At 45.1% G+C, this 13009-nt stretch overlaps 1 protein-coding gene across 2 annotated transcripts in view; it reads left to right on the top strand.

The window, feature by feature from the left end:
• Nucleotides 1-1981: 1981 nt before the first annotated feature.
• Nucleotides 1982-13009, top strand: part of KDM5C (lysine demethylase 5C) — a gene marked incomplete at its 5' end in the record, with an annotated part of 2556543 nt that continues 2545515 nt past the window's right edge. For both annotated transcript variants that reach the window (XM_044060510.1, XM_044060501.1), the window contains 1 exon segment: nt 1982-2152. In XM_044060510.1, the coding sequence (XP_043916445.1) occupies nt 1982-2152 (171 nt within the window).

Raw genomic sequence — 13009 nt, 5'->3', positions numbered from 1 at the left:
AATCAAAAGCAGAGGCCAATCCTTGCATCACTGTTTTAAAGATGAGCTCCTTTTCTTGGTTTGCAGGAATTTCAGAAGGTGATATCTGTTCAATTGGACAGTGTTAGTTCTATGATGCAATAACAAGCAAGGTGGAACCACATCTTATCCTATTTGCACAGAGGCTGTAAGAGTATGGCAGTGAGTGATAACTTTGCACCTTTTTCTTATCACAACAGATATCCCAGGGAAAGCTACCTGCCTAGCAGACATGCTCTGTAGGTCCCATTCCAAGTCCTTATGAGTGGACTGTCAGTATGGGACATACTGCATCCTTTTTGCTTCCTTGTCCAACAGCAAATGGCACAGCTACTTCACCCTGATACCTCCCAAAAGGAAAAACCAGGAAGGGGTTGGTCCAGTTTGTGTGCCCCTGGGCTTCTGTATGTTTTCCCTTATTCCCCTATTCACTAGCTTTTTACGAAAAGCAACGACATGCAAAGCCACAGTGATCCTCACTCTCCCATTCTGGTCCAGGCAAATCTGGTTTCCCTTGCTCAAACCTCACTTAATGAAGCGTTCATGTCTTTGAGATCTTCACTAGACCGCAGCCTCACTCAAATCTGCTGAACTTCAAGTTTTGCCAAATCCAAGGATGACTGAATAACGCTGCCTAATTTCAGGAGGTGGTTCAAATTCTGTAGGCTTCTCAAAAAAAAAAAATTATTGGTAAAGTTTATAAAAATAATGTAAACAGTTCTCAGTATGAGCTAATGAATAAGTTATGTACGCATTTTCACTCCTATTAACTGCTGTCTTGTAATTCCTATTAAATTTGTTTGATGCTGGCTGTAGTTATTCTACAAAGTGCAGTTGTCATCCATTTTTAATTTTCAAAAACCACAAAAAATACTGTTCTGTTTCTAATTATGCACTTGGTATTTAATTTTAAATCAAGTATGACTTTAGAAATGCAGCAGTTTTTTTTAACATTGCTAATTATGTTGTTGGAGTTGTTTTTGGTTGTTTCAAATTTTCACTATGTTTTTAAGTACTTTTCATTTGCAACCCACTAGTTTTGCAATGTATGTTTGAAGGGAGCCTTCCTTTTGCATCTTCCAGTAAGACTCTACTCCTCCTCCTCATAATCTCAGCTTTGTCCTTGAATTATTAGAGTTCCTTTTGTGCCAGCTTCTGCAGACCTAAAGTGCCTGTCTTGGAAAACTGTTTTTTGGTAGCCATCATGCTAGCTAGGAAACTTTCAGAATCACAAGCTGTATTTTTCACAAGGACATAGCATCACTAAAAACAAATTATTTGTCTTTTTTTTCCCCAAAATTGCTTCAGAGACAAATTTAAACCAACCCATTTATCTAGCCACCATTTTCCCTCATGACTGTAATAAGGGAAGAGTATTTATTGCATACACTGGAAATGTATAGACAGCTCGTGTGTTACCATCACTGAACTAAACCAATATGAAAACTTTAGTTCACATCATTTTCCTTCAACAAGTTAGGTTGACAGGTTTCTAAATAATAACTCTGGTCCTGACGGTTTTTGGACTGTATAACCTTTGCATACTCTGAGGACTAAATCATTGCTGATGTACCTTGGGGTTCTGTCCCAGTAGTCTGATCTACCATACTTGGATTAGTGGGCATTGCAATATACTTAAGCAAACACTAGACAGGACTTCAGATTGAAAATCTTAGTCCAATGTGACATGAGGACTCTGTCCCCTAAATTTCACCCTCTCTCCCTGACATTGTTGTGTACTTGGGTAGGAGGAGAACAAATGGGCCTGTTCACAAAGCAAGACTTGATATGGTGGTAATGGAACCCAAGAAGAGAATACAGAAAATAAAACTTTAAAACAAGAACAAACTAAATATTGTGGTAGCCTAGAAACAGGAAGCAACACCCGTCTTTTAAATTTTTTTTTTTTTTAACATTGTATTAGTTTAGTGAAAACTGATTTTGTTTATTGCATTTGTTTTAGATTGTGACTGAGGAAGGTGGGTATGAAGTGATCTGCAAAGACCGTCGCTGGGCAAGAGTCGCACAGCGTATGTGTTATCCTTCAGGAAAGAATATTGGCTCACTCCTGCGCTCCCACTATGAACGTATTGTTTACCCCTATGAGCTTTATCAATCAGGAGCCAACCTAGCTGTAAGTATTTCTCTCTCTCTCTTTTGAGTGTGTATAGTCTTTTGGTATTCCTAGTTCTTGTGCACTTTCTTGAATATTCAGAGTTTTGTGTGATGTAAAAAGAATGAGAAGCAGAAAATTGTAGGATTGCTAGTATTTAAACATACATCTGAAGTTGTTAATCTTCTTCCTATTCATCACTGATGGGTTCTGTTCCGAGCCCTCGGAACAGAGTCAGCCTTATACCAAGCTTGCGTGCACCAAAAAACTCTTGCGCTAAGCTGCTACCCACAATGCCCTTTGCTCACTTACCTCAGATCTCATTTGCCATGCGGCCATATAGCAGCGTTTCACCGAGCTCTCCAGCCAAGTGCTTTTTTCTGATATATTTACAAATTTTGTAAAAGTTTTTTTCTCTTTTTATAATCGGTTCTTATCTATATTGCTTCAGCTCTACCCACAAGTATTTCTCTCTCACCATTATTGGTATTTCTAACTTTCTACCCTTGTGGTATCTTGTTACCATTGTTGGTATTTCCTTTCTCTTTTCATTTCCTCTCTTTACTCACTCTCTCCCTTTCGTGTGAGAGTGTATTCTGGGATGTCTGAAAAGAAGGGAACTACGGGGTTTAAACACTGCTGTTTGGGGGTTCCGCATTTGTCGGCAAAACCCCCATGTAATATTTGTGCTAGTTTCAGTCAGCAGACACTGAATGAACGTCGTAACAAACTGATTTTAAAGGGCCTACTTGCTTCGCCTTTTTCGGGGGCTATTTCTGTGATGGAGGTCTCATACCCTCCTCCTTTGGGCAAGAAACATCCTCGCTCTGATCCCTCTTCACCGGCCAGTGACGGATTTAAAAGTCACAAGCACAAGGCCGATAAGTCCTCATCTGAACACCATTCTGCCTTCCCGGTGCCGACTACTACAACGTCTCCAAGCTCGGCTCCAGCGAAGTTTACCGAGGTCGCCTCATTGGCACCTACCCCAGCACCGTCGAGACTACTTCCTCGGTACCGACCAGCTTATCAGTTTGTTTTTCGCACCATTGCCCATTTCTGCTCCGATATCTGTTCCGACAACTACATCGGAACCGTTTTTGTCATCCCACCCCTATTGTAACTTCGGCTCCGAGCCCGTTCATGGCTCCAACCATACTGCTGTTACCAGTTTCAAAATTGGAATAGGTGCTGTTCTGTGACGCACCATGGACCTTATACTCATCAACTGTGGACCCGTTTGCCGAACAAGCCTGCAGCCCCTTTTTGGACCGGCCTGATTCCCACTCGGGCATCGGTGAGATCCACCAGGAGCCTTCCTGAATTGGATGTGGTGCACCTTTTTGACTGCCAGAGGAATTTCAAATCCTCCTAGACCCTATCCCACTCCAGGCTTTGGGTCTATTTCCCCAGCAACCCCTACTTTCCTCCCTTGGATCCCTCTGTTCCAAGGCTCATTTATCCAAACTTTACTTGAGAACTCCCTTCCTCTGCACCGACAACGACTCTGTCTGAGGCCCCGAGACCCCTTTGGGTGTTGGTTCCGTCGGAACCCACCCTTCCTCAATCTCATGCTTGGGGATGGAACCTCCGGTTCCGGTCTCGGTTCCGACAGTTTTGTCGGTCCCGACTTCAGATCCGAGGGTGACTACCACTCCGAGTCTGAGGCTCCGTCCCTGGGGGTAGACAGTCTGCAGCGGGGTGTGACCCCAGTTCCAATTTTGTCTTCTTTGCTTCCAGTCTCCCACTCCTCTTTGGGCAGGCTCGATTTCCGGGTGCTGGAGAGGGCGCTTGCTGCTAGCAGTCCTCCTCCATTGGTTATTCACCCAGTTCCTTCTGAGCAGCAGCTGTCAAAGGCCACCCCCCCAGGACTCTGAGAGCACAAGTCCCAGGAAGCCCCTGTCCAGGGCATTTCCCTTTGAGTCTTCAGATGCTCCCACCGAAGAACCCCTTCGGAAATGCTAGCAATCCTCCTCCGTTGGTTATTTCCCCAGTTCCTTCTGAGCAGCAGCTGTCAACGGCCACCCCTCAGGACTCCAAGAGCACAAGACCCAGGAAACCCCTGCCCAGGGCATTTCCCTCTGAGTCTTCTTCGGATGCTCCCACCGAAGAACTCCCTTGGAAACAGGTGTGGAAGAGGAAACACATGGACTCCCCAGAGGAGTCCCTCATGGACGATACGGACTATGATGATGGGGAAGGGTCCCCACGGTCACCCCCCTGTTTGTTGAGACATCATGGAAATCTTGAAACAGAGGGGTGACTGGAAGTCTTCCAACCCTTCCTCTGAGGAATCCGTATTCCTGCAGGCCTTTCGCACTCTGCCCTCTACTTCATGGGTGACCCCCACCTGCTGATGAGTTGGTTAAACTCATCGTACAATGGGCTTGGAAGAACCCTGACTCCGTTGAGGCCATCCACAGGAGACCAGACAAAGTACTCTCCCCTCCAGAGGATCAACCCCATTGGTCCAGAGGTTTGCCAGTGGATGCTATGGTGGTGGCAGCAGCCACGAAAAGGGACCTTTCAGAAGAGAGTCCTGCTGTTTACCCGCCCAACAGAGTCTTGGGCAGTGGACAGGTTAGGGAGGAGAGTCTTTGCTATCAGCGACCTTCGCAGTTAGGTCTCTGAACTTTCTGGCACATTTTACGAGGCTCCAGAGAGATCTTATCTCCAAACTCTCTGGAACTCACTCAGGCCAAGTATCTGATGGCGCACGAGATAGTTACTTCCCAACTTGCCACCCCTAGAATCCGTATCTAATTCATTAATGAGGTTGCTGTCGTATGCAACCGAAGGAGCAGCTAGAGCTGCGGGTGCAGGCGTAGTCATGAGATGCCATGCCTGGATGTGCATTTGCGACCTCGCGGACTCCAAGTCTTCCATTCTAAATGCCCCTATCGAGCCATCTGCTCTGTTCGGTGCTAAGGACAAGGATACATTAGCCAGGTGCGAGCAAGACGGGAAGACCTTGTCTGTCGTTGGCCTGTGCTTTTCCAAATCTCAGCGTTCCTTCTCCAGGAATCAGAGGAGCAGAAAGATGCAACAAAAGAAGTCTCAAGGTCCTTTCTGAGATGTAAGTGGTGAGGACTCTTCCAGAGGCAGAGGGGGTTCCAATAATGGAAGACATCCCTTTCGGGGCAGAGGGGGTCCCTGGAACCAGGGCTCCAGAGATTCCTTATTGGGTAGACCATATCGGCACTCCTGAGGCGCTGCCCGATTGCTTTCCTCTGGAAGCTTTCGGGGCGCATTTTTCTCTGACCAAGCTGCCTGGCTCTCCATTACGAACGATCAGTGGGTGAAGAGAATCATTACCAGAAGTTACCATATTCCCCTAATAACTTATCCAAGACCTTCAAAATTCCTTCCCAATGTTCCAACCACTTAAAGGGTGGAGGCAGCTTCCGAAAGCCATATCAAAAATGAGCCATCCAACAGGTCCCCCCACATCAGTGCGGATCAGGGTTTTACTCGAGATTCTTTTTGGTGCCAAAGAAAACGAGACTGGAGGCCCATTCTGGATCTCAGCCAGCTAAACAAATCTGTAGTTCAGACCAAGTTCCGCATAGTCACGATTCAATCCATCCTTCCCTTTCTTCGGGAAGGTGTGTGGATGTGCTCATTAGATCTCCGGGATGCGTATTACCATATCAAGATGGACAAGCACTCCAGGAGCCTCCTTCGCTTCCGGTTGGGAGCCAATCACTACCAATTCAGAGCCCTGCCTTTCGGTCTCTCGATGGCCCCCAGAGTGTTCATGAAATGTCTTGCAGTGGTAACAGCTCATCTGAGACTTCAGGGATTCCAGGTGTTTCCATACCTAGACAATTGGCTCCTGTCTGACCCCCACCAAGCATCTTCTGGTCAGGGTCCTCTGCTACACAGTGGCTCTAGCGGAGTTATTAGGCATCACCATACATTGGGAGAAATCAAACCTTCAACCATCACAACTGGAATTCACTGGGGCAATATTCAACACCCAGTCAAACCTGATCTCACTTCCTCTCCACAGGCTTCAGAGACTAAGGGCACACGTTCAGGTGATACTCTGTCGAAGCAAGATGTCTGCAAGGGAAAATCCTCCAAGCCTTGGGATCTATGGCTGCAGCCATCCCCATAGTTCCCTTAGCCAGACTCCACATGAGATTACTACATTGGCTCCTTCAGACCCAGAAGGATACCCAATCTTCACCCCTTGAGCTCACAGATTCTCATCACCAACATTTGCAAACAAGATCTCCTCTGGTGGATGAGTACAGAAGAAAATCTGTCACCCCTTCCAGGTTCCACAGCCCCGTGCCACGGTGACCACGGATGTTTCCCTGATGGGTTGGGGGGCCACTTCCAGGGAAAGTCAGTCGAAGGCACGTGGTCCGATGTAGAAGTCAGTTTGCGTATCGATGTCCTGGAGTGCTATTGGCATTGCAAGCTTTTTATCCGCTCCTTCCGTCCGGAACAATTGCTGTCCAGTCGGACATGTCCGTGGTCTGGTACATAAACAGGGAGGGACCAAATCTTACCCCCTATGTCGCGAAGCCATGAGAATCTGGCAGTGGGAGATAGCTTCCAACCGCTTTTGGATGGCAATGCATATCCCGGGGAGCTCCAGTGTGATTGTGAACAGGCTGAGCAGATGCATTCTTCATCCTCACGAGTGGTCTCTCAACCCGAGTGTGGCGGCGGAAATTTTCAGCCGTTGGGGTCAGCCATGCTGCAACATTTTCACCTGCCCTTCAAACACAAAATACAGTAGCTACTTTGCCCTCTTTCCCCCCCTCGGGGAGTCACCGAGCGATGCTCTAATCCACAATTGCCCCACTGGTCTCCTTTATGCTTGCTGTCCGATTCCTCTAATTCCCCTTGTTCTACGGAAAGCTATTTGGTTGAGAAGCAAAGTGATCCTCATTGCTCTGTTCTGGGCTCGTTAAGTTTGGTTTCCCTTCCTTCGACCTCGTGTTACAACCTCCTTGGATCCTAGACGCTCATCAAGACCTCGTATCCCACCTACAAGGGCTGACTTCCCCGAATCTGTCCACTCCCAAGCTGACAGCTCGGTTTCTCCACTTCCATTAGTTGCCAGGCAGGAAACTCTCTCTTCACCCGTCTGGGATATTATCTTGGCCTCTCATAAACCATCCACCAGGAAACTTTACAGGGATAAATGGAAAAGATTCTCTATTTGGTCACGTAATCAGAAGCTAGACCCGTTCTCAGCCCCCGTAGCCACTATTTTTCATTATCTGGCTGAACTGTTCGATAAAGGGGCCTCAGCTTCCATTATTTGAGTCCATCTAGCAGCTGTTACAAACTTCCATAACAGGTCTGAAGGAGTGCCACTTATCTCCTCTCGCCTTTGCAAGACCTTCCTCAAGGGTATTTTTCCCAGCAGGCCTCCCATCAGACAGCCAATGGAGGCATGGAATCTTTCCTGGGTTCTGCAGGTGTTCTCTGCCCTCATTTGAGCCGGCTGTGACATGCAATATAAAATTCCTGTCATGGAAATCCTTATTCCTGGTGGCTATAACTTCAGCCAGAAGAATTTCTGAATTACAAGCATTATTTATCAAGAGCCCTTATCTAATCTTTCATAAGGACAGAGTATCACTTCGTACTAACCCATCGTACTAACCCATCCTTTCTCCCCAAAGTGGTTTCTGATTTTTTGATTAACCAGTCCATTGAGCTCCCTGTGTTTTTCCCAAATTACTCTAACAAGGGAGAATATTGCCTACATTCTTTGAATGTTCATAGACAATTATGTTTCTATCTGGACAGAACTAAATCCTTTCGCAAGTCAGACCAGCTTTTCATTTCCATTGCGGGGCCTGGAATGGGAGGTGTAGTATCAAAAGTTACTTTGTCTAAATGGCTCAGGGATTGCATTGCCTTCACATATTCACTTACGGAGGGATCAAAGCCTGACCAAATCAAAGCTCACTCAACTAGGACTATTGCAGCATCTGTTGCCTTCCACTCTAGGGCCTTCTTGGATGACATTTGTGCTGCTGCCATTTGGGCTAAGCCCCACACCTTTATCAAGCATTACAAGTTGGATCTGATCTCCAGGGAAAGAGCGGCCTTTGGCTCAATGCTTCTCAGGAATGTTCTTCCATAAGAGCCACCCAGGTTCTCCAAGTAGCTGGGGACTCAGTCCCATCAGTGATGAATAGGAAGATTATTAACTTCAGATAAAGAAGTTGTCTTACCATAACGTTCCATCTGAGTTGTTGATAATCTTCCAGTCATCACAGCCTCCCACTGACCCCCTCCTAAGGTTCCTGGTGGATCTTCTGGGTCACCTGTAGTTGGCTTTAGCGTGGTGTCGGTAGAAGTCGCGGACTTCGTATGTCTGTCCTTATCTTTGCGTCTTTTACTCAAAACTGGAGTCGGAGTATCCGACGACATAATGTAATTAAACTTTTTGCCAAAATAGTGTTGGGCGAACTCCGCCCGATGCTTAATAGTGCGTCTGTTGAATGTAGCACAAAAACGACAGGCCGAGACGTCGTGGTCTGGGCCTAAGCAAGGAATGCAGAGGGAATGGAAATCCTTATGCGGTATTTGCTTCCCACATGAAATGCAATTATTAACTTGTCTGACATCGGTCTGAGGCAAGAAAAGTTTCCCCAACGGGGGTACTGACGTCAGGGAAGAAGCGATGACATCCGACGCCGGACCTAGACTTTGGAATTCAGACGACCGAGGACCCGCCTGATTGCAGGAAAACCCATCTGTTATGACTGCAGCTGTATTAGCACTCGAACATCTACATTTATGGTAGGTACAAAACTGTACTTTCCTTAACATAAAGTATACTGTGTAGTACTGATAAATGCAAATGCAAGAACAGAGTATTAGAGTGCATATCAGCTCAGTACTTCAGCGATACTTGTTTTTTGGCTTCCAGTGACATTTTATCTACAGTGATGAATACAGTTTTGTGATATGTATTTTTCTGTTGAGAGTTGAGATTAATTTGGCACTAAAATTAAAGGTCTCACCAGAAGTGAACAAGAGGGCAAAATGTGTGCTATGGGCATCTGACCCCCCCCCCGACATGATCTTGGAACCAAAAGGGGTGGAAGGAAATTTTTTTCCTTAAATCTCAGAGTTTTGCTCATGACACTTGAGACAGACTCCCTGGGACAAAGGGGGGGGCTCAACATCAATGGACATCAAACATGTAGTAATGGTGGCCTGCAGAACCGAAGGTTTTGAGGTCCTTTTGCCAATACTTTCTTCCAGCGCTTAACAGTTGCCCAACTGCCATGTTCTGGAGGCAGTCAGATGGGGCTGGGTAGGCATATGTCTCTGCATCTTGAAGCCTGGTTAGCCATCACTCGATTCTTGGGTGCAGACGATCATGAGAGAATGTGGACTACATTTGTTTTCCAGCCTATCAAGCAGAAAAGACTTCCTGATGTCCCACCCACTCAGCAGACATAAGCAGCCATAGAAATGTCAAAGTTGCTACAAAAGTGAGTCATCCAGCTGGTCTTGCCACACGAGCCAGGGTCCAGAGACTTCTTATTTTGTTTTGGTCCCAGAGAAAAACTGAGGCCTCAGGCTCATTCTGTACCTTTGTTATCTGAACCAATGTGTAAAAGGGTCTGTATTACGTGATCGAATGTTAAGGTGATCAAACACGTAAATGGTAAACCCTTAAAATGAATGGCCATTTACGCAGATTTTTCCCCTGGGGAAATTTTGCTTGGCTGTAGGAAACGAAACAAACCTGTAAGCACTAATCAAGTGGGGTGCTTTGCCCCCCACACCCCGCGACAAGGGGGGCTGTGCCCACCACACCCACTAACTAAATATACCAAATTTGAGCTCGCTCTACATTGAGGAAAAGGGCAAATTACCAATGACTGCCGAGCAAATTTTTTTCCCCATGGAAAAAATTTGCCAAAATAGCCATTCACAATTGTCAGAGTTCGACATTCACGGGTTGACGTTTAGGTGTACGATCACCTAAATGTTCGATCGTGTAATGTAGACCCGTGTAAAGCACATGAAATTCTGGATGATCCTAGTTCAGTCCATCTTACTTCTTGTGAGGAAGGAAGATTGGATGAGCTTGGCTGACCTACAGGACACTTAATAAAACATCAAGATAGCGAGGAAGTCAATGCAAGGCATTGCTCTTTGGTCTCACTACACCCCTCTGGGTGTTCACCTTGTGCATGGCAGTGGTTGCAGAGCATCTTGGTGTGTGGGGGTTCCTGGTGTTCATACACCTATACTACTGGGTCATCGCTTCCACGAGGGATGTATTTGTTCAGACCAGGGACTCCTTGCTTCAGCTATGCTCCCTGCTAGGAGTTACGATCAACATGGAAAAATTAGAGTTGACTCCAGTCCAGATGATAGTGTTCATAGGATGCCACTTGGATACCACTTCTCAAATTGCCAAACTCCTAGATTCCAGAGTCCTTTCATCTATATCAGCAGGCTTCCAGAATCCCATCTTATTCAAAAACTGCTGCAAACTCCATTATTCATTAAATGGGCTCATTAGCAGCATCATTTACTCTGGTACTTCATGCCCGATTTTATATGAGGGGTGCTGCAGCAGTCTTTCTCATTCCAGTGGTTTATACTTTAACAGCCCATGCAATTTCCGATTAGTCTCGTGAGGCTATGCAGGCATTATTTTCATTGGCGATTTCATTCCCCATTGCTGGTTCTAGGTAATCTCTTTTTTTTTCCACCCCCCCCCCCCCCCCATTGCCATAGTTAGCATGGATACTTCCCTGGGGTGGTGATGGGGGTATTTCAAATGGAAGACTGTCCAAGATTTGTGGACATCTACAGTGACCAAACTTCACATTAGTGTGCTGGAAATGAGGCAGTCCTAGCATTGCAGGCCTCCCAAGACTCCCTTCCCAGGGATGCGATTTTATTTCAGAAAGACAATATGTTGGTAGTCTAGTACACCAACAAGCAAAGGGGTGAAACCCGATCATATCTTTTGTGGTGAGAAGCCATGAGGATGTGGAAGTGGGTGATATCTTCCCAGTGCTTTCTTGTGGCAATGCATATCCCGAGGAAATCCAGTGTAGTAGCAGACAAACTCAGCAGGACCATTCTCCCGCTTCACAAGTGGTTGGTCTGTCACTCAGTCAGTGGCTATCTAGATCTTCATTTTTTCGATTTGTTTGTTTGTTTGTTTGATACCCCACTCAACACCAAATGCAGTAGCTCCTTTGTCCTGTTTTCCTAGGAGGGAGAGTCATACAGATACTCGTACCCATATTTGGTCCCTGGGTCTTCTGTATGCTGTTTTACCCGTTCCCCTCAAATGAAAGTTCCTTCAGAAAGCAGTTTGGCGCAAGGCGAGAATGGTCCTCATCTCTTTTTTTGGCCTTTTTATATATGGTCTCCTTTACTGTGGCCTCATCCAAGTCCATCCATGTAGGATATATTGTTTAGGCTTTGTGTCCTTTCCGTGAGGCACTTTGGGCGTTCCAGTTGCGTGTCTGGACAGATGCATGCCAATAGGGGCATTTTTTAAACACCTTTATTGAATAATTGTGACACAGACAAATTTACATTTATACAAAAGTAATCAAACTATATTAAGTTAACATTAACAAATATTATACTTCACAAATATTGCTATATAATCACATAACCTAAGCAACATTACATAAAAAAATCAATTCCTGCCCCCTTTTTTAAACAAGAAACATCTTTATTAAACCATCACTTACGACATAAGCAATCGCATATTTATATAAATGAAAATAGACCACACTAATACAATCCTAGTTGCAAGCATTTTACCTCACAAACCATACTGACACACACTCCCAGCTGCAAATATTATACATTGCTTATGTTACCCAGTCATTTTCAGTCATACATTACATAGCTCATTTAAGTCCTGCTTCTTTTAACCTCATTGCTCCCCTGTATGCATTGTTCCCACAATTCCCATTTTTTTCTATGTAGTTTGCTCCTACCCCTTTCTAAAGATCTCAATTCCAGTTGTATTTTCACTGTTACTATATTGACTACTTCTCATATAGTTGGTTTAGATTTTGATTTCTATTTTTTAGTAATTGTTTTTTTGGCAGCAACCATAATTATACACAGCAAGGCCTTAACATGTCTAAACAGTGCCAAGAGGGGCATTATACTCTGACCTAATAAGAGCAGAGTAAAAAGAGACAATGACATCCCTAGATCTAGATACAATCCCTTTGTTTATAAGCATTGCAGTATAGCAGGACTTTCTTGTGACAGTGTGTACATGTTGGTCAAAACTTGGTTTATTGTCTAGAAGTTCTTAAACCCTGAGGAAATGGGTCAGCTGTTAAGGGCGTATTGTCAATGTGGTTGTTCCCTGGGGTAGATGATTTTCCAAATTATATAATGCATCTTCTGGCATTTAATTTCACTCCACTATTTTGACACCAGTGATTTATTTGGGACAAACCTTTTTGCAGGATGGCCAAGTCATTTGGGGATTCAGTGACTGTGCTCCTAGTTTGAAGTTATCTGCAAACTTAGCCAGTCAGAGACTTTTGGTGTTGAATTTTACTTCAGAGAAGTAAATGTCAAATATGAGAGATCCCAGTACAGAACTCTGGGGAACTCCACTAGAGACTGGTCTCCATCTCTGGAGGTAACTTCCTCTATATTGATTTCCTGCAATCCTGTCTGTGAGCCAGCTTTTTTACTGTGTCCGAGTAGTGATTGCGTTTAAAGCTTTGGCCAGGTTGAGGTGAGTGGTGTGTACTATTTGTCTTCATACATTACTTTGGTGACTTTTTCAAAAAACCTACTAGGTTGAGTAAGCATAAGCATGACCTGCCCTTGAAGAATCCAAACTGAGTTACTGTTAGTTGCTTGGCTGGTACTAGGATCGAA

This window comes from Protopterus annectens, chromosome 1.part0 (genome assembly GCF_019279795.1).
Source record: "Protopterus annectens isolate FY-2018-M chromosome 1.part0, PAN1.0, whole genome shotgun sequence".
Taxonomy (NCBI): Eukaryota; Metazoa; Chordata; order Ceratodontiformes; family Protopteridae; genus Protopterus; species Protopterus annectens.
Note: the sequence above shows the minus strand (reverse complement) of the source record. Positions and strands in the feature narration are given on the sequence as shown.